General features: G+C 40.9%; 1 protein-coding gene across 1 annotated transcript in view; it reads left to right on the top strand.

Annotated features, from left to right (window-relative positions):
* NRCAM (neuronal cell adhesion molecule) overlaps positions 1 to 22589 on the top strand; it is a 333422-nt gene that overhangs the window by 277556 nt on the left and 33277 nt on the right. The window contains 10 exon segments of the mRNA XM_032643696.1: positions 319 to 430; positions 1762 to 1928; positions 2332 to 2479; positions 3855 to 3979; positions 6205 to 6306; positions 12689 to 12886; positions 12984 to 13054; positions 14055 to 14280; positions 14675 to 14790; positions 16129 to 16333. Of these exon segments, the coding sequence (XP_032499587.1) occupies positions 319 to 430; positions 1762 to 1928; positions 2332 to 2479; positions 3855 to 3979; positions 6205 to 6306; positions 12689 to 12886; positions 12984 to 13054; positions 14055 to 14280; positions 14675 to 14790; positions 16129 to 16333 (1470 nt within the window).

Below are 22589 nucleotides of genomic sequence, written 5' to 3'. Positions count from 1 at the left end.
ACCTCGGTTATTACCCCAAGGTTCTGATGGGCCGGTCATCCAACAAAAATGTATTTGGCCATTATTTTTTGTGCCAGACACTGTGCTGGGTTATGGGGAGGAAACAATAAAAAGTCCCATTCCCTGCCTGCAAGGAACTCACAGTGTAGTTGGAGAGATAGATAAAGAAATCAGTTATTAAAATACTGTGCTAAGGGGAGAGATACATTGGCTGTGCCTTAACATGAATTCTAATGGCCTGAAAAAAAATACAATAAAATACAGGTGGGCCTAAGTGTTTATTTTAATATTTACTTTACCTTTCTAAAACGTTTTTAGCTGAGCCACCACGAATCCTTACGTCTGCAGACACACTCTATCAAGTCATTGCAAACAGGCCGGCTTTACTAGACTGTGCCTTCTTTGGGTCTCCTCTACCTACCATCGAGTGGTAAGTAGTGGCCATATCTGTTTGTCATATTTACATTTGCCAAAGCCTTCAAATTTCTCAATATGTGGGGTTTTAGTCAGAGAATAGGAAAAAGGCAGGGCAGAAGCCATCCTATTAATTATTAAATGTGTTCACAAATATTTATTAACGACTCACTCTGTGGTAAATACTGTCACATGGATGATCTCTTTGGCAGCACGCTTTGTCCATCCCAAAGGGATTTGTAAATGTTTTTGAAAAAATTAAGGTGGCTGTATTTTGTAGTGCTGCGGACATCAATCACCCGGGACGTCATGAACGGTGGCTAGAGGGACAGGTTGGGGGACATTCCTTGATAATGAAATATCATTTGGGGCGGACGCAGGGTCCATAAGATTAAAAAACAGAATTGCTATTACCAGTGTTCCTCTCCCACTGAGTGTCCTGGCTTGGATCCAGCCAAGCGCCCCTGTATCCTTTCACTCCCTCTTCCGACCATCCCTTTTCACGTACCACTCGTGGTGCAAGTCCTGCCACCCTCCCAGCTTGCTGTTTTAGCATGAGCTGAAAGAGACAAGGCCAGGGGAGACAGCAGCTCAGAAAGAATGAGTGAAAGAAAATTGGAACCATTCATTTATGGATTGTCTATCAGGTGCCAGACACTATGTGGGGCTCCACTTCCTGGTGTGAGATCAAAGCCAGGTGTAGGATGAAAGCCCAAACACGGATGCTTGTGCAGAAAATTTCCTAGCAAAGGAGATGGATTAACGCTTAGTTTCACACGGCTTTTCATCCGTCCTCACTTCTCCCGTCTGACACTAACCTGAAAGCTCAATGTGGACATACTTTACATGCATACTTTCTTTTTCTCCTTCCCTGAATATTTTCCTATTTATACTCCCAGAAGTACAACCCTTGTAACCTTGAAGTCAAAATCTCTTTAGAATTGTAACGGTGTAGATGGAGTTACAAAGACATCACCGTAGGGAGAAAGGTCAAAAAGAGCAGTATTCACTGTGTCTATTTTATTACTTATTAGAGATAAAATAGGTTAATAATGTGTTTATTAAGTTATGAATCTCTTATAATGAAAATTACAAATTAAGTGTTTTGTATTGTCATCCTAATTCTTCAAGCACCATTTATCGCTGAATTCTCCAGTTTGACATCTGTCTTTGCATTAACCCCCCTGATTTACAAGCATGCAATATGCTTGTGCAGCTTCCAGACGCCTCTGACCTTGATACTGTAATGCAGATCGTGTGGTGTGTTGGACCTTGAACAGGGCATTTATTGTCTGACTTCAAATTATAATATTTGTATTCCTGTTTGTGATCATTTTCATAATGAAGGTTTAAAGGCGCTAAAGGGAGTGCCCTTCGTGAAGATATCTATGTTTTACATGAAAATGGAACTTTGGAAATTCCTGTGGCCCAGAAGGACAGTACGGGAACTTATACATGTGTTGCAAGGAATAAGTTAGGAATGGCGAAGAATGACATTCACTTAGAGATCAAAGGTGAGGCAGAGGTGACATTTTTTCAGTATTATGAGACTTTGAGCAAATTCTCCAGCTTTTTTTAAAAAAAAATTTACTTTATTGAAGTATAGTTGATTTACATTGTTGTGTTAATTTCTGCTGTACAGCAAAGTGACTCAGTTATACATATATGCATTCTTTTTCATATTCTTTTCCATTATGGTTTATCACAGGATATAGAATATACTTCCCTGTGCTGTACAGTAGGACCTTGTTGTTTATCCATTCTATATGTAATAGTTTGCATCTGCTAACCCCAAACTCCCAATCCTTCCCTCCCCCACCCTCCTAACCCCTTGGCAACCACAAGTCTGTTCTCTATGTCTTGATTCTGTTAAATTCTCCAGCTTTGGCAATGGATAACGGTAACTTTCCATTTCAGATCCAACGAGGATCATTAAGCAGCCTGAATATGCAGTTGTGCAAAGAGGGAGCACGGTGTCCTTTGAATGCATAGTGAAGCACGATCACACTTTAATCCCCACCGTCATGTGGCTAAAGGACCACAGGGAGCTGCCCAGTGACGGAAGGTATTTGAAGACAATTTCTTTCCTTTCTCTTCCTTCTCTCTTTCAGCTGCTCTTGAACGAAAGGTTTATTGTACAGTAACTTAATGGTTATGTTTTTAAAGTTTCTGAAGTCTGCTCTCTCTCCAAAGTAGATATACATTTTCTCTTCGTGCTATAGAATATTTGGACCTAAAAAGGTATCAAGTTATAGAAATATGACCCTGACAATGTTTGTCTGTCTTTGTGTTGGTCTCCTGCGTAATTTAGGATGTGAATAACCTTTCAGGTCTTGAACGACATCCATTGTTTTCTAACTTGTACGGTGCACTCTCGACAGATGTTTTCGTTCCCATTTTACAAATAAGCAGAAATACGATCTCTTTAATCACCAGAGTGAGCCTGAATCTTCCTCAGTATTTTACAGGACGCTAGTTTTTATTTGGATGGGGAGTTTTCATTTTACCTAAAGGGAGTAGAAGGAGGAGAAGAAAAAAAAACAGGTAAAGAATTTGAAAGAGCCTGAGCACATTGCATTCCTTTAGCTTGGTATGAAAGAAAGGTCATGCGCATTTTCCAGGTGAGGCTCTCGATTTGACAAAGTACACAGAGTCAAAGACGAGAATTCTAGCTGATGCAGAGGGGCACAGGCATCACCCCGACGGGAAGGAGTGTTGTCTGCTGGTTTCTGTGGCTTCTTTCAACTGTGCCCAAATGGTGCCCTGTTGCTTGTAAGTGGCCCTTAAAAGAACTATGTGGGAATTTGGGATTAACGATACACACTACTGTATATAAAGTAAACAACAAGGGCCCACTGTATAGCACAGGGAGCTATATTCAATAGCCAGTAATAACCTATAATGGAAAAGAATCTGAAAAAGAGTATTTTATATATATATATATATATATATATATATATAACTGAATCACTTTGCTGTATACCTGAAACATTGTAAATCAACTGTAGTTCAATTAAAAAAAATAATTAATATCAAATTATTTTAAAATACACACTTTGTTAGAAATTGAGCCAGACGAATGGTAGCAGCAGAAGCCTAGGAAAGCCCTCTGTTCCGGGTAACTGGAGCTGCCCCCAGCTCAGCTCTAGATGCCCCTGGTCTTAAGGAAGCTCCTGTAACTCCAGAGGCGTGGTTGAAAGCCATCAGACTAAATGACGTGACATCATTTCTAACCCAAGCTTCTCACTCATTCAAAATGTTTGCCAACTTTACTCATTGTCGAAGTGGCATGTATTGTATAGGATTTTAGCTCTAATGTGCTGCAAATCTTTATCGTCTTTCCCTTTTACCAAGTTCACAGTTGCTTTCATGCCAGTAAAACCGTCACTGGGTGTGGTGGGATGTCCATTCCAGCCGCTTTGAGCATGCGATAATTACAGGTTCACTGTTGACAAGGACCGTTTGGTGGTCGCTGATGTCAATGATGATGATGGTGGGACCTACACATGTGTGGCCAACACAACTCTGGACAACGTTTCGGCCAGTGCTGTGCTCAGCGTTGTCGGTAAGAGCTAGAACACATACAGCACAACTGGCTGCCCTGTTTTAGGTTGAAAGGAAAACTTGTCAGTAGTAACTGTTTGCTTGTTACAGTTTTAGCATTTTATAGGTGAGTTAAATACGCACATCTTTCTTCTTTGAAAGATGCCTTTGAGGCAGTAATTTCAGTATAAATGTACTCTGTAGCAACACTGCAATTAACCGGTGGTTAAGCACATTAGTGATATTTTTATGAGAAAACTGGGGGGAAATGATCTACCTTTATTTAAAATCGAAGGGGTTTTCCCCCTATGTTGTTACTGCATGTTTATCGATGCTGTGTCTCACAGCTAAGCATAAGGCTCAGTTTTATAATCTTAATCATGCTCACTCTTTGTCTTCTTGTGCTATATTATATCTGTCCACTACTAATTTTGATTAAACTCCTTTATATTACTGTCCTTTCTAGCTCCCACTCCAACTCCAGCTCCCATTTACGGTAAACTAATATGAGTCCTTTTCTCTGTTTTCTTTCAAACAATTTCACACGTACAGAAGAAGTCCATTACTTTCTTTTCTCTATCATGTCATTGTGTTTCTTTAAGGAAAAGGGCTCTGTCAGGTGTTCTGCCGTGTTGTCCATTTACTGCTATAAATCATCTCTTCGTTATAATTCTGGAACTTTTCACTGAATATATTGCCACTCGCTTCCAAGTATTTCATGTGTTATTGCAAAGTCATTTCATTTGCTAAAAGTCCCTCTTTGACAGCATTTCCTTGTAAAGTAGCATAGTGCTTTTTCAAAAGCTGTCGTCCATATTTTACAGACTGAAAAAGCAATTTCAAATATCATTCCACAACTTAGGTTTTCATTTCAATCGATTAAAAGTTGTTGTGGAGCTTCCCTGGTGGAGCAGTGGTTGAGAGTCCGCCTGCCGATGCAGGGGACACGGGTTCCTGCCCCGGTCCGGGAAGATCCCACATGCCACGGAGCGGCTGGGCCCGTGAGCCATGGCCACTGAGCCTGCGCGTCCGGAGCCTGTGCTCCGCAACGGGAGAGGCCACAACAGTGAGAGGCCCGCATACCGCAAAAAAAAAAGTTGTTCTGGAAAACTAAATGTTGTTTCGGGATTCCATTTTCAAGAAATTTACATGGGAAAACAATGGATGCTTAGTACGACATTTGACCTTTCTATCAAAGAAAACCACCAACTCACTGTGTTCACAGAAGATAAATCACTAAAGAAAGACGAAAAGGAGGACACTTTCACGTAGCATGATTTTTCTGGGTCGGGAAGTTAAATCAATTTTTTTCCCGAAATCTTTTTAATTAAAGAACCCTCATGTTTATTCAACATATAAATACAAAAATTAATTTTGTGGTGAAAACTCAGCTGGATGTTACATAGTATTATGAATTACGCTGTAGAAGACCTGTCCTTTGTAGACATTTACTGCTTCTTTACTGGTAGGAAAGAAGTGCTTATATTTTTCTATGGCCTCTGGTTCCCCCAAGAACCAGAGTTACTGCCAAGAGCAAGGTCAGGAAAAGACCCAGGGGGAACATTAACTCTCTAGATCTCAGAAGCACCATTAGAAGAGGCAGACATGCTCCTCAGACACCTTCGTCCCAACAGGCATCTGTACCCTGGTGTCCTCTGAGACTAAACACACCTCCCCGTATGCCTGACTGACTTGTACTGAGCATCCACATAGGGTTGCATGCCGAGGGCTACCTGCATAGCATCAATTTTAGAATTCCCTTAAAAATATAAATATTCTTCAGGTGCCCCCAGATCTGTAATTCAGCATGTTTCAGAAAGAACACTTGCATCTTCTTTTAATAGTATGTACATCTGCCTGTATTTGTTTTTCAGCATTTCCCATTCTCTGTTTCCCATTTATTAGAAATTCAGCTTCCGTATTATTTTTCCTGTTTGTGCTCCTCTATGTTTATGAGAAGACATGCACTGAGAGTGCTGGAGAACCATACATGTCCTCCCCTGGCTTTGGTGACAAGGGATTTAGTTTCATTTCAAAGAGAAGCAAGCAGAGCTCATTGAGGGCTTCTCTTGGGTGTGCGTGTGTGTTCCCAGCAGCCTCAGCTGTTTTCGTTTCCTTTCAGTTGCATGCTCACTGGCCATTACGTGTGCTGTGTCTTTAAAAGTCCCCTCCGACAATAGTATCATGAGTAATGGAGAACCTCCTAAGGTCGGGTGGTTAACTATGATGTGTGTGTTTGGTCTACAGATGTCCCAAATCCTCCCTTTGACTTAGAATTGACGGATCAACTAGACAGGAGTGTTCAGCTGTCATGGACCCCAGGCGATGACAACAATAGCCCTATTACAAGTATGTGGTGTCATTTGCTTTTTCACTGATAAACTTAATGATTATTTTCAAAGCACTGTATCCCATGTAATTGAAATTCCTTGCAAAAGATATTTGCTGGCATTCTCTGCTTCATTGCTAATAGAATCAAAACAGTTATTTATGTTCTGTTATTCAGAGCTGGAGTTATTCCTGGTTTCGACTTCTGGTTTGGGACACTAATTAATTGCTGAAGATGTTAATTAAGCAAATACACTATCATTTTGCGTTTAAGATCCAAAAGAATCACCTTCAATTTCTACCACAGTAGGAAGATGTATTGCAAGTTATTCATTTTGCCCATTAATATAGGAGAAAATAATAGAAGGACCAGTCTAGCTATTAGGAAATTGAGACTTGGTGAGTAAAGTGACTTTTCAAACCCACAGTTGTTAACAGAACTGGGGGTAGACATCAGGTCTCTTTCTTTCCATTAGCCCTGGCTATAAAGTGGTACAGTCACCAGTGTTACCTCCTCACCTTGATGACATCAGCTTAGAGAATAAAATCAGGTGAGGGACCATGTATAAAGGTACTGGAAGAGCTTAGTAAAATTAGACTATAGATAAGCTTATAAGTTTTAAAACCAAAAAGGTACTTAAGAGAGTAGACACAAGTCTGTAATATATTACTACCTTCAGGTGTATACTGCAGGAAGACTAAATTCCTTTCCAGTGATGACCTAAGATACTGCTGAAGTGATGTGCGTATTGATTTGTTGCACCTGCTGGTAAAGCAGACTAGATCCAATGAAATTGAACAAAAGCGTCCTCTCTATCTTGTGTTCTTTGGTGGTGTTCCTTTCTCAGTGGAGTTTTTGGTCCTTGATGAGAACATGTATTCATTCATGCTGAATCTTCCAGTTAATTCAGTACATTAGCCAGATTTAGCCGGTGAGGATGCTTGGGGACTCTTTTTACCCATGTTAAAATGATACCATTAGATTTCAAGGCATTTCTACTCTTTCGTTCGTTCATTCATTCAACAGACATTTATTGAGGACCTATTATGTACCAGGCATTCTTCTAAAACAAAACAGTCAAAAATCTCTGCCCATATGAAGTTTATATTTTAATTGAGGACACAAATAAGATAAAATTAATACGTGTTATGTTATTGTGTATAATGTCATTATGTATATGTATATATGTGTGTGTGTGTATATATATGTATATATATATATATACATATATATACACACACACACACGCACACGCACACACACTACTCAGATCTCCTTTTACGAGAGAACCCACTACAAGGAATGTCAACGACAGGCTCCATCTGCTGCCCCCTCCCTAGGGATCAGCTGCAGCATTCCCATGAGGCCCCTCTCTTCCTGAGCTAGTCCAGGGACTGAGCACAGCAAGGGTCCTAGATTCAGCCATGCCTCCTGCAGAACTTCACTCTGGGGCTCCTTACTGACCTGGCTGAATCTATCTGTATTGGAGTCTGAGGCTTTTTCCACACACACCTCCTTCCCCTCTCCTTTCTCAGACGTCAGACCTGCATTACGGTCTGAAGATCTTCCGTGCCGTCTCCGGCTTTCTCTCTCTTTTATCTTCCATGGACTCTTTCCCAAATAAATCTCCTACACATTTAGTTCTATCTCTGCATCTGCTTCCAAGAGGAGTCAAACACACATATATCTGTACACATGGTTATGTGTGTGTCCATGTTTAGGCCATGCAAAGAACAAAGCAGGAGAAGGAGAGTAAAAAATATGAGGGTCAGGGGTATAATTACAAACAGGGTGGTCAGGAAAGGCTGCCTTAAGAAGGTAACATTCATATGCAAAACAGTATGGAGGTTCCTTAAAAAACTGAAAATAGAGTTACCAGATGATCCAGCAATCCCACCCCTGGGCACATATCCAGGAAAAATGAAAGCTCTAATTCAAAAAGATACATGCATCCCAGAGTTCACAGTGGCACTGTTTACAATAGCCGAGACACAGACGCAACCTAAGTGTCCATCAACACATGAATGGATAAAGAAGATGTGGTACATATATATACAGTGGAATACTACTCAGCCATAAATAGAATGAAATCATGCCATTTGCAGCAACGTGGATGGACCTAGAAAGTATCATACTAAGTGAAGTAAGATGGAGAGAGACAAATGTCATATGATATCCCTTATATGTGGAATCTAATAAATAGTGCAAATGAACTAATTTATAAAATAAAAATAGACTCATAGACATAGAAAACAAACTTATGGTTACCACAGGGGAAGGGGAGGAGGAATAAATTAGGAATTTGGGATTAACAGATGGGCACTACCAAACAAGGATTTACTGTATAGCACAGGGAGCTATATTCAGTATATTGTAATAAACTATAAAGGAAAAGAATGGGGGAAAAGAATATAGTTATATACATTTATTTATGTATAACCAAATCACTTTGCTATACGCCTGAAACTAACACAATACTGTGAATCAACTATACTCCAGTTAAAAAAATAATAAATTTTTAAAAAGAAGGTAACATTTGAGTATGTCAATAAAGACATGAGGAGAGAGGTAGTGAACGCACTATGCAGTTAACTGAAGGAAGACCTTTCCAGGGAGAGCAAGAAAAACAGCAAAGCCCCTGAGACAGGAGCATGTCTCTCGGAAGCCACTGTGGCTGGCTGGAGTGAAATGAACAAGAAGAAATGAAGTAGGAGAGAAGGTCAAAGAGGCAAAGAGTTGGTGGGTGGAGTGGGATGTGCACTGTGCAGGGCCTTGTAGGCCCTTGTAGGGGTTGGGAAGGAATTGGAGGGATTTAAGTAGAGCAGCGGTCCCCAGTCTTTTTGGCACCAGGGACTAGCTTCGTGGAAGCGTTTTTCCACGGAGGGGGAGAGCGGGGATGGTTCAGGCGGTAATGTGAGCCATGGTTCGGGCAGTAATGCAAGCGACGGTTCAGGTGGTAATGCAAGCAATGGGGAGCGGCAGAGGAAGCTTCACTTGCTCGCCTAACAAGCCTAACAAGCCATGGACCAGTATCGGTCCACAGCCCGGGGGTTGGGGACCCCTGAAGTAGAGGAATGGATCACACTGGCTATGCTATTGAAAATGGTCTAGAGAGGAACAAGAGGGAGAGTGGGGAGACCCGGCAGGACTACAGTTCTCAAACCATGCGTTGAAATACCATACGGAACGTCAGCAAACCTCAGAGGTGCCTCTGGATATTAAGTTTTTGATTTTTAAATTTTGGGTTTTATTTTTTTAATTTAATTTTATTTTTTGGCTGAGTTGGGTCTTCGTTGCTACGCACAGGCTTCCTCTAGTTCTGGTGAGCAGGGGCTACTCTTCCTTGTGGTGCGCAGGCTTCTCATTGCGGTGGCTTCTCTTGTTGTGGAGCACGGGCTCTAGGCATGCAGGCTTCAGTAGTTGTGGAACATGGGCTCAGTAGTTGTGGCTCATGGGCTCTCGAGCGCAGACTCAGTAGTTGTGGCACACGGGCTTAGTTGCTCCACGGCATGCGGGATCTTCCTGGCCCAGGGCTCAAACGCGTGTCCCCTGCATTGGCAGGCGGATTCTTAACCACTGAGCCACCAGGGAAGCCCCAAAATTTTGGTTTTTAAAAAACACAGTGACATCTCTCAGACACCCCATGAAATACTAGCTGGAGGCAGTTCACAGTTTCAGTATTGATAGTGCTACATCACACTGGGACAGTGTCATATCTCCGCAAAGCCTTTGTGGTGATAAAAAGCGAGTACCATGTGAAAATAAGTGTGAAACAGGCAATGAGGACGGTGGCGTCAAATCTGTTTACAAGGTTGGACAAGTTATGCGGTGCCCAGTAGATTTTAAGGCACAAACACTTATTAGATTATATAGACCTAACTCCTTAATACACAGAGATGTTAGGTATTTCTTTGGACCTAAGGGAGCCGTGAAAAAAATTACTGAGACACTAAGCACACCATGAACTAAGAAAGTTTGGGAACTTGTGAGCTAGGAGGTTATGCAGTAATTCTCACAAGAGATCTTGGTGACCTGGAATAGGCTTATAGGGATGGAGGAGCTGAGAAATGGTAAGCTGAGATTTTGAATATATTTTAAAGGTACAGCCAACAGGTCTATTGAGAGTAAGAGAAGGAGAAAGCCAAGAAGGACTTCAAGGTTTTGACCTGAGTTGTCCCTACCAGTTGGGGTGAAGAGCAAAATGAGTCTTGGTCACATCCAATTTGAGATGCTGTACTAGACAAACAAGTGGAATTCTTGAGTAGGCAGTTAAGTATCCAAGTCTGCAGTTCCGGGGAGAGATAGGGGCTGAAGATATAAATGTGAAGGTCATCAGTTTATGAAACTGGAGATCACCAGCAAATTAACATAGATTAGAAGGAGAACTCTAAGTGCTGAGCTTCCGAGCATTGCAACACATATTTCTAGTTCATCTTTGTATCTTTAATTCATATCATGGTGCATGGCATGCAGTAGGCAATTAATGAATACCTAAGTACCTATTTTTTGCATTTCTTTTTTTTTATTGAAGTATAGTTGATTTACAATGTTGTGTTAGTTTCAGGTTTACAGCAAAGTGATTCAGTTATACATATATTTTTTTGACATTCTTCTTCTTTATAGGTTATTACAAAATATTGAGCATAGTTCCCTGTGCTATACAGTAGGTCCTTGTTGGTTATCTCTTTTATATATAGTAGTGTGTATATGTTAATCCCAAGCTCCTCATTTATCCCTCCCCCTACCTTTCCCCTCTGGTAACCGCGAGTTTGTTTTCTATGTCTGTGGGTCTATTTCGGTGTTTTTGTTGTTGTTGTTGTTTTGCGGTACGCGGGCCTCTCACTGTTGTGGCCTCTCCCGTTGCGGAGCACAGGCTCCGGACGCGCAGGCTCAGCGGCCATGGCTCACGGGCCCAGCCGCTCTGCGGCATGTGGGATCTTCCCAGACGGGAGCACGAACCCGTGTCCCCTGCATCGGCAGGCGGACTCTCAACCACTGCGCCACCAGGGAAGCCCTCTATTTCTGTTTTGTATATAAGTTCATTTGTATCATTTTCTTTTAGATTCCACGTATATGCAATATCGTATGATATTTGTCTTTCTCTGCCTGGCTTAATTCACTTAATATGATCATCTCTAGTCCATCCATGTTGCTGCAGGTGGCATTATTTCATTCTTTTTATGGCTGAGTAACATTGTAACATCCCTTTGTATGTATGTGCAACACCTTTATCCATTCATCTGTCGATGGACATTTAGGTTGCTTCCATGTCTTGGCTTATTGTACATAGTGCTACAATGAACATTGGGGTGCATACATCGTTTCAAATAAACACTTATTTTTTACAAGGGTAAAACATGTACACGCCACAAAATTTTAAGAGAGACAAGAGGGTAGGTATGCACTGGAAAGTAAGTCTTCCTCCCACCCCTGATTCTCAACTCCTCCGGTGACACCAGTGTTACAGTGTGTATCCTCCAAGAGGTAACACATGTACTTTCAAGCGCATGTGTATGTGTATATGTTATAGTAAATCTTTTTATTTTTATACAACTGTAGTATCCAGCACACACTGGATTATGTTCTAAACCCTACTTGGTTTCACTTAACAATATATTTTAGAAATCATTCTGTTTCAGTACATGTGGAGCAGCCCTATTCATTTTTTACAGCTGCAGAATATTCCATTGTGTGGATGCATCATAATTTATTTAATCAGTGTCCTATTGATGAACATTTAGGTTCATCAGTGTCCTATTGATGAACAATTGTTTGCAATTAGGTTGTTTCAGTTGCAAACAATGCTGCCATGTGGATTCTTTTTTCATGTGCCTTCGAACATATTCATGAGCACATTTATTCAAAATAAATTGCTGGAAGCACAGTTTCTGAGTCAAAGGGTCTCTGAGTTATCTAAATATCTAAATATTGTTAACATGTTCTAAATTGTCCTCTATAGAAGTTGTACCAATTTACACTTCCCACAAAGTATGAGAACGATTGCTTCCCTGTGTCATAGTTCGCAAAGTGTGTTAAACATTTGATTTTGCCAGTCTTTTTGGTGGGAGAAGGTATCTCTCTGTATTTCACGTAACATCTGTTATGAAAAAATCAGTCATCTTTTCGTGTGTTTAAACTTTCCTAGGAATATGTGGGCCACTTCTAAACAATTTTAAGGAGCTAAACTCAGCATGCTAGAGAAAGCATACTCTTATTGGATTTGCTTAAGTGTTGAGGACACTAGGCTTCTGAAATCAAAATATTCTAGTGAATTTTTCTTGAAAGTGAGATAACTCATGTTCAGCTGCTCTTGTTAGATTGTCCTGTTCGTCATCCTCGCAACCTACCATTGGGTGACTGAATTCCTGTCTTGGATTTGTTGTGTGTGTGTGCTGTGGCCAGAATTCATCATTGAATATGAAGATGCAATGCATGAGCCGGGGCTGTGGCATCACCAAACTGAAGTCCCTGGAGCTCAGACCACAGCCCAGCTGAAGTTGTCGCCCTATGTCAACTATTCCTTCCGAGTGATGGCAGTAAACAGCCTGGGAAGGAGCTTGCCCAGCGAGGCATCTGAGCAGTATTTGACTAAAGCTGCAGGTAAAGCACGACTTCTGTGATCTGAAATAAAATAGAAGGGTTTTCCACTGTTTGCCAGAGACCAAAGTTTACGAGTATGTGGCTGTTTAACTTCTAGAACCAGATAAAAATCCCACGGCTGTGGAAGGGCTGGGATCAGAGCCGGATAATTTGGTGATTACGTGGAAGGTGAGCTATGTCTGAAATATTCAGCTATATTTTAGAGTGGAAAGAAAAGTTGTTTTTAAATAATACCTGTATTAAAATCCCCTTTCACACATTTTTGGGAATATATACATATATCATATATTTATTAATCGTGTGGTAGGTAAAAGCTTGATCCTTGGAGCCAAAATGAATGGTACAAATCCCAGCTTTGCCACTCAGTAACTGTGTGACTTTAAGGCATTTCTTTAACCTCTCTACTGTGTATCTGTGTGATGGGAATAACAGTGAACCAACCTCATAAGATTAAAGGAGTTAATGCGCTTATAACGCACTTAGAACGGTGCCTATCACATAGAATGTGCTCAATAAATTCTAGCTTGTGTTGTCACCATCGTAGAGAACCATCTAGAAGACAGGTACCAGTAGTCAACTTCTACTTTTTTCTTTTTGGCCTGTCTCTATTTTCTGGACTTGGAAAATTAATATATATTTACTTGTGTGATTTTAAAACTTTTATTTTAGATAGATCCATACATCCATACTTAGATACATACATGTTTGTATATACTTAGATACGTACATGTGTGTAGAAACAGGATAGAATGACAAGCCAATCTCTTTTTTTTTTTAAAGAAAGAAGTAGTTCACAATTTCAGTCTCCAAGTAAAATAGACAGTGAGGTGCTGTCACACAACCAGGAACACATAAAGGAAGCTATATACCTGGAAAGGTTTATGTCACCTACCCATGACTGTGGAGCCAGAATCTGAGAGGCCTAGGTGGGTTTTACTACTTCAAGATAGAAATTAACCACCTTTGAAATGTTGATCCCAAACAAGCTGTGGATCTCATCACAGGTGAAAAAAACGGACAAAAGGTCCCTGGAGAAAATTGTTCATAGCTTGTACTTTAGTGGCACAGTGCTCACCGTCTTAAGTCTGGGAATTGAATTTGCCGTTCCAGTAAGAGATGGCACCGCTGATCTGTTTTATAAGCTCTGATGGTCTGGCTTTTCTTGCAGCCCTTGAATGGTTTCGAATCTAATGGGCCAGGCCTTCAGTACAAAGTTAGCTGGCGCCAGAAGGATGGTGATGACGAATGGACGTCTATGGTTGTGGCCGATGTATCCAAATACATTGTCTCGGGCACCCCGACCTTTGTCCCATACCTGATCAAAGTTCAGGCCCTGAACGACGCGGGCTTTGCTCCAGAGCCAGCCGTGGTCCTGGGACATTCTGGAGAAGACCGTAAGTGCCTGATGCTACTTCATTTCTATTTTTCCCCAGCAAAACAGACTTACCAAAGTGCAAGTCAAGGCCATGTCCAGAAGTGCTGAGATTGGGAGGGAGGATGGGAGGCAGCCATGGTTTTCGCTCAACATTTCGGCATCTAAACAGCCTGCTACATAGAAAATAGGTTCAGTGTGTTAAAAGTTATTACATTTTAAAAAGATATGTTGTTCTCACAAAGTCAAATGAACAGAGCTCAATAAAAAAACAAAACCATCTATTCTCCATCCTTGATAATACACAGAATCAGGCTGGGGCATGTTTCAAGCCAAAATTAGGAGATGGTGACATTTTCTGCATGAAATTCAAAATGACATTGATACATCTACCCCCCTTTCTCATCTTTCCCTAGTCCCAATGGTGGCTCCCGGGAATGTGCACGTAAACGTGGTAAACAGCACCTTAGCCGAGGTGCACTGGGACCCGGTACCTCTGAAAAGTATCCGAGGACACCTGCAGGGCTATCGGGCAAGTGAAAGAGACCTTTCGTGTTCTTTTCTCAGAAGCAGTCCGTCGGCCAATGCCAGAGGCCCTTTGCTTGGCCGGAGGAGGCCTTGAGAGTTCATCAGGTGTACTGCCTCAGGAAGCCTACCTCTGAAGCATCCCCGCTAGAGCTGGATCGAAATCTCACTGCACACAAAGGGAGAAAAAAATTCTTTCTCCATTTTTCCCACAGATAGTCTGCATTCTGCCAACTCAACAGTTACCGCATGCACGAAATGGGGACAACTAATGTTCAAAAAACTAGGATGTAATGAAATGCACCTAGCTTTAAAACCACGCTGACTGTGGTTTTAAAGGAACAAAACTATGTGTTGAACAAACAGAACTATCCAGAAAACAATGTAGACTTTTGTTTTAAATAGTTTATAGTTCAAGATCATAGAGTTCCAACTCAGTCATTCTTATAAACATCAGTTATCTGTGTTCTTGGGAAGCACAGAAAGACCGATTCATAGTTTTGATTGAGAGGTGGTCAAAGAACTTTCACACCTACCAAGGCAGTCAAGGCTTTGCTTGGTCAAACCCTGACCTCTAGAGGTCGGATTTTGCACTGCATCATGTTCAACTTTGGGTTTTTGGTTTTTCTTCCTCTAAGATTGCCAGATTCTGTATTTATGTTGATTTCTCTTGAAGGTGCCTTTAAACTCCTAAGATGACTTTAAGAGGACTTAGTAAACAATAGTTCTGGATTTCTATCCAAAGTTAATCAACACTTTATCTCTTCAAAATCTGTGTCTCCAATTTCATACCAAAAAATAAGTATTTTTAATTAAGTGATGCAGTTTGGCATAGTGAGAAAGCCCTAAACTTGAAGTGGAGGGTCTTCTTACCTCTTGATAGCCCCGGGGCGCTTCTGTACTGTAGGAATAGTAATAATTAAAGCTTCGTTGTGGTTTTTAGTATTAAACTAAATGATACATTGTACATGAAGTTGTATTAACTCTGGAAAAGTACATAAATATTGGGCAGTAATTTTTACCATTAGAATATTTTACACAAGTAAAGGACACTTAAATCCTTCTGTATGGGTCTCATGCTGTTTCATTTCTTTGGTTTATTTCACTTAGACTTCTCCAACAACATAGCATAACCGAGCTTCATCACAATTTCTTAATTTCCCTCATTACCTATGCCTTCTACTCACTTGCCTCAGAATCGATATCTGTCAGTTGTTCCACTGGTCTAAAATGTACCAAGGGAGCTTTCTGGGGAAAAAAAATAATAATAAAACTTTAATTTTGTGAGCATGAGGATTCTGTTGGCTCCCTTGTCCATCCCTGACTTTTACTCTTACTGTTTCAGATTTACTACTGGAAGGCACAGAGTTCATCAACCAGAAACAGACGCCATATTGAGAAAAAGATCCTCACCTTCCAGGGCAGCAAGACTCATGGCATGTTGCCTGGGCTGGAGCCCTTTAGCCACTACACACTGAATGTCCGCGTGGTCAATGGGAAAGGGGAGGGCCCAGCCAGCCCCGACAGGGTCTTCAATACCCCGGAAGGAGGTAGGGTAGGCGTGTCACTGAGATCCTAGCAGCGTGTGGTGCATCCTGAGAGACTTTGCGTGACCGATGGGCCCCCAAAGAAAGTATGTTCTGGAAGCCAAATGTGATCTTCCCACAGATGAACACAGCACACACAGAGCTGACAGAGTGTCAGCTCATCTAGGGCCTGAGGGTGTGGGGAAGGCTTCAGAGGATTCCCTAAAACCCCCTTTCACTTCACTTAAAATTTTTCTCCACAGTTAATCACACGGTCAAAAACCTTGCTAATTTTTTTTAAATTTTTAAAAATTTTTATACAACTTTTTTTTTTTTGGCTGAGCTGCATGGCTTGCAGAATCTTAGTTCCCCGACCAGGGATTGAACCTGGGCCCTGACAGTGAAAACACCAAGTCCTAACCATTGGACCACCAGGGAATTCCCTATTTTTATACAATTTTTAAATGTTACTTTCCATTTACAGTTATTACAAAATATTGGTTATATTCCCCATGTAGTAAAATACATCCTTGAGCCTGTCTTTTTTTTTTTACATCTTTATTGGAGTATAATTACTTTACAATGGTATGCCAGTTTCTGCTTTATAACAAAGTGAATCAGTTATATATATACATATGTTCCCATATCTCTTCCCTCTTGGTGTTTCCCTCTCTCCTGCCCTCCCTATCCCACCCCTCTAGTTTCATTAGGTCCCATTTGTTTATCTTTGTTTTTATTTCCATTTCTCTAGGAGGTGGGTCAAAAAGGATCTTGCTGTGATTTATGTCATAGAGTGTTCTGCCTATGTTTTCCTCTAAGAGTTTGATAGTTTCTGACCTTACATTTAGGTCTTTAATCCATTTTGAGTTTATTTTTGTGTATGGTGTTAGGGAGTGATCTAATTTCATGCTTTTACATGTGTCCAGTTTTCCCAGCACCACTTATTGAAGAGGCTGTCCTTTCTCCACTCTACATTCCTGCCTCCTTTATCAAAGATAAGGTGACCATATGTGTGTGGGTTTATCTCTGGGCTTTCTATCCTGTTCCATTGATCTATCTTTCTGTTTTTGTGCCAGTACCATACTGTCTTGATTACTGTAGCTTTGTAGTATAGTCTGAAGTCAGGGAGCCTGATTCCTCCAGCTCCGTTTTTCGTTCTCAAGATTGCTTTGGCTATTCAGGGTCTTTTGTGTTTCCATACAAATTGTGAAATTTTTTGTTCTAGTTCTGTGAAAAATGCCATTGGTAGTTTGATAGGGATTGCATTGAATCTGTAGATTGCTTTGGGTAGTAGAGTCATTTTCACAATGTTGATTCTTCCAATCCAAGAACATGGTATATCTCTCCATCTATTTGTATCATCTTTAATTTCTTTCATCAGTGTCTTATAATTTTCTGCATACAGGTCTTTTGTCTCCTTAGGTAGGTTTATTCCTAGATATTTTATTCTTTTTGTTGCAGTGGTAAATGGGAGTGTTTTCCTGATTTCACTTTCAGATTTTTCATCATTAGTGTATAGGAATGCCAGAGATTTCTGTGCATTAGTTTTGTATCCTGCTACTTTACCAAATTCATTGATTAGCTCTAGTAGTTTTCTGGTAGCATCTTTAGGATTCTCTATGTATAGTATCATGTCATCTGCAAACAGTGACAGCTTTACTTCTTCTTTTCTGATTTGGATTCCTTTTATTTCCTTTTCTTCTCTGATTGCTGTGGCTAAAACTTCCAAAACTACGTTGAATAAGAGTGGTGAGAGTGGGCAACCTTGTCTTGTTCCTGATCTTAGTGGAAATGCTTTCAGTTTTTCACCATTGAGGATGATGTTGGCTGTGGGTTTGTCATATATGGTCTTTATTATGTTGAGGAAAGTTCCCTCTATGCCTACTTTCTGCAGGGTTTTTATCATAAATGGGTGTTGAATTTTGTCAAAAGCTTTCTCTGCATCTATTGAGATGAGATGATCATATGGTTTTTCTCCTTCAATTTGTTAATATGGTGTATCACATGGATTGCTTTGCATATATTGAAGAATCCTTGCATTCCTGGAATAAACCCCATGATCATGGTGTATGATCCTTTTAATGTGCTGTTGGATTCTGTTTGCTAGTATTTTGTTGAGGATTTTTGCATCTATGTTCATCAGTGATATTGGCCTGTAGTTTTCTTTCTTTGTGACATCCTTGTCTGGTTTTGGTATCAGGGTGATGGTGGCCTCGTAGAATGAGTTTGGGAGTGTTCCTCCCTCTGCTATATTTTGGAGGAGTTTGAGAAGGATAGAAGTTAGCTGTTCTCTAAATGTTTGATAGAATTCACCTGTGAAGCCATCTGGTCCCGGGCTTTTGTCTGTTGGAAGATTTTTAATCACAGTTTCAATTTCAGTTCTTGTGATTGGTCTGTTCATATTTTCTATTTCTTCCTGATTCAGTCTTGGCAGGTTGTGCTTTTCTAAGAATTTGTCCATTTCTTCCAGGTTGTCCATTTTTTTGGCATAGTGTTGCTTGTAGTAATTTCTCATGATCTTTTGTATTTCTGCAGTGTCAGTTGTTACTTCTCCTTTTTCATTTCTAATTCTATTGATTTGAGTCTTCTCCCTTTTTTTCTTGATGAGTCTGGCTAATGATTTATCAATTTTGTTTATCTTCTCAAAGAACCAGCTTTTAGTTTTACTGATCTTTGCTATCATTTCCTTCATTTCTTTTTCATTTATTTCTGATCTGATCTTTATGATTTCTTTCCTTCTGCTAACATTGGGGTTTTTTCTGTTCTTCGTTCTCTGATTGCTTTAGGTGCAAGGTTAGGTTGTTAATTCAAGATGTTTTCTGTTTCGTAAGGTAGGATTGTATTGCTATAAACTTCCCTCTTAGAACTGCTTTTGCTGCATCCCATAGGTTTTGGGTCATCATGTCTCCATTGTAATTTGTTTCTAGGTATTTTTTTGATTTCCTCTTTGATTTCTTCAGTGATCACTTCATTATTAAGTAGTGTATTGTTTAGCCTCCACGTGTTTGTATTTTTTACAGATCTTTTCGTGTAATTGATATCTAGTCTCATAGTGCTGTGGTCGGAAAAGATACTTGATACAATTTCAGTTTTCTTAAATTTACCAAGGCTTGATTTGTGACCCAAGAAAGATATGATCTATCCTGGAGAATGTTCCATGAGCACGTGAGAAAAATGTATATTCTGTTGTGTTTGGATGGGGTGTCCTATAAATATCCATTAAGTCCATCTTGTTTAATGTATCATTTAAAGCTTGTGTTTCCTTCTTTATTTTCATTTTGGATGATCTGTCCATTGGTGAAAGTGGGGTGTTAAAGTCCCCTACTATGAATGTGTTACTGTTGATTTCCCCTTTTAGGGCTGTTAGTAGTTGCCTTATGTATTGAGGTGCTCCTATGTTGGGTACATAAATATTTACAATTGTTATAGCTTCTTCTTGGATCGATCCTTTGATCATTATGTAGTTTCCTTCTTTGTCTCTTGAAATAGTCTTTATTTTAAAGTCTATTTTGTCTGATATGAGAATTGCTACTCCAGCTTTCTTTTGGTTTCCATTTGCATGGAATATCTTTTTCCATCCCCTCACTTTCAGTCTGTATGTGTCTCTAGGTCTGAAGTGGGTCTCTTGTAGGCAGCATATAGATGGGTCTTGTTTTTGTATCCATTCAGGCAGTCTGTGTCTTTTGGTGGGGGCATTTAATCCATTTACATTTAAGGTAATTATCGATATGTATGTTCCTATTCCCATTTTCTTAATTGTTTTGGGTTTGTTATTGTAGGTCTTTTCCTTCTCTTGTGTTTCTTGCCTAGAGAAGGTCCTTTAGCATTTGTTTTAAAGCTGGTTTGGTGGTGTTGAACTCTCTCAGCTTTGGCTTGTCTGTAAAGGTTTTAATTTCGCCATCAAATCTGAATGAGATCCTTGCTGGGTACAGTAATCTTGGTTGTAGGTTTTTCTCCTTCATCACTTTAAATATGTCCTGCCAGTCCCTTCTGGCTTGCAGAGTTTCTGCGGAAAGATCAGCTGTTAACCTTATGGGGATTCCCTTGTGTGTTATTTGTTGTTTTTCCCTTGCTGCTTTTAATATGTTTTCTTTGTATTTAATTTTTGACAGTTTGATTAATATGTGTCTTGGCGTGTTTCTCCTTGGATTTATCCTGTATGGGATTCTCTGTGCTTCCTGGACTTGATTAACTATTTCCTTTCCCATATTAGGGAAGTCTTCAACTATAGTCTATTCAAATATTTTCTCAGTCCCTTTCTTTTTCTCTTCTTCTTCTGGAACCCCTATAATTCGAATGTTGGTGCGTTTACTGTTGTCCCAGAGGTCTCTGAGACTGTCCTCAGTTCTTTTCATTCTTTTTTCTTTATTCTTCTCTGCAGTAGTTATTTCCACTATTTTATCTTACAGGTCACTTATCTGTTCTTCTGCCTCAGTTATTCTGCTATTGATCCCATCTAGAGTATTTTTAATTTCATTTATTGTGTTGTTCATCGTTGCTTGTTTCATCTTTAGTTCTTCTAGTTCCTTGTTAAATGTTTCTTGCATTTTCTCTATTCTATTTCCAAGATTTTGGATCATCTTTACTATCATTATTCTGAATTCTTTTTCAGGTAGACTGCCTATTTCCTCTTCATTTGTTAGGTCTGGGGGTTTTTATCTTGCTCCTTCATCTGCTGTGTGTTTCTCTGTCTTCTCATTTTGCTTATCTTACTGTGTTTGGGGTCTCCTTTTTGCAGGCTGCAGGTTCATAGTTCCCGTTGTTTTTGGTGTCTGTCCCCAGTGGCTAAAGTTGGTTCAGTGGCTTGTGTAGGCTTCCTGGTGGAGGGAACTAGTGCCTGTGTTCTGGTGGATGAGGCTGGATCTTGTCTTTCTGGTGGGCAGGTCCACGTCTGGCGGTGTGTTTTGGGGTGTCTGTGGACTTATTATGATTTTAGGCAGCCTTTCTGCTAATGGGTGGGGTTGTGTTCCTGTCTTGCTAGTTGTTTGGCACAGGGTGTCCAGCACTGTAGCTTGCTGGTTGTTGAGTGAAGCTGGGTGCTGGTGTTGAGATGGAGATCTCTGGGAGATTTTCGCCGTTTGATATTATGTGGAGCTGGGAGGTCTCTTGTGGACCAGTGTCCTGAAGTTGGCTCTCCCACCTCAGAGGCACAGCACTGACTCCTGGCTGCAGCACCAAGAGCCTTTCATCCACACGGCTCAGAATAAAAGGGAGAAAAAGTAGAAAGAAAGAAAGAGAGAGAGAGAAAGGGAGAAAGGAAGGAAGGAAGGAAGAAAGAAAAGAAAGAGGAAAGAGGATAAAATAAAGTAAGATAAAATAAAATAAAGTTATTAAAATAAAAAATAGGGCTTCCCTGGTGGCGCAGTGGTTGAGAGTCTGCCTGCCAATGCAGGGGACACGGGTTCGTGCCCCGGTCCAGGAAGATCCCACATGCCGCGGAGCGGCTGGGCCCGTGAACCATGGCCGCTGAGCCTGCACGTCCAGAGCCTGTGCTCTGCAACGGGAGAGACCACGACAGTGAGAAGCCCGCGTACCGCAAAAAATAATAATAATTTTTATTATTATTAAGAAAAAACATTTTTTAAGGAAAAAAAGAAATGGACGGATAGAACCCTAGGACAAATGGTGAAAGCAAAGCTATACAGACAAAATCTCACAAAGAAGCATAAACATACACACACACACACAAAAGGAGGAAAAGGGGAAAAAATCATAAATCTTGCTCTCAAAGTCCACCTCCTCAATTTGGGATGATTCGTTGTTTATTCATGTATTCCACAGATGCAGGGTACATCAAGTTGATTGTGGAGCTTTAATCCGCTGCTTCTGAGGCTGCTGGGAGAGATTTCCCTTTCTCTTCTTTGTTCGTACAGCTCCCGGGGTTCAGCTTTGCATTTGGCCCCGCCTCTGCGTGTAGGTCGCCGGAGGGCGTCTGTTCTTCACTCAGACAGGACGGGGTTAAAGGAGCTGCTGATTCGGGGGCTCCAGCTCACTCAGGCCGGGGGAGGGAGGGGCACGGAGTGCAGGGCGAGCCTGCGGCGGCAGAGGCCGGCGTGACGTTGCACGAGCCTGAGGCGTGCCGTTCGTTCTCCTGGGGAAGTTGTCCCTGGATCCCGGGACCCTGGCAGTGGCGGGCTGCACAGGCTCCCTGGAAGGGGGATGTGGATAGTGACCTGTGCTCGCACACAGGCTTCTTGGTGGCGGCAGCAGCAGCCTTAGCGTCTTATGCCGGTCTCTGGGGTCCGCGCTTTTAGCCGCGTCTCGTGCCCGTCTCTGGAGC

This window comes from Phocoena sinus, chromosome 9 (genome assembly GCF_008692025.1).
Source record: "Phocoena sinus isolate mPhoSin1 chromosome 9, mPhoSin1.pri, whole genome shotgun sequence".
In the NCBI taxonomy this organism is placed as follows: domain Eukaryota; kingdom Metazoa; phylum Chordata; class Mammalia; order Artiodactyla; family Phocoenidae; genus Phocoena; species Phocoena sinus.
The sequence above is the reverse complement of the archived record's forward strand: the minus strand, read 5'-3'. Positions and strand labels throughout refer to the sequence as shown.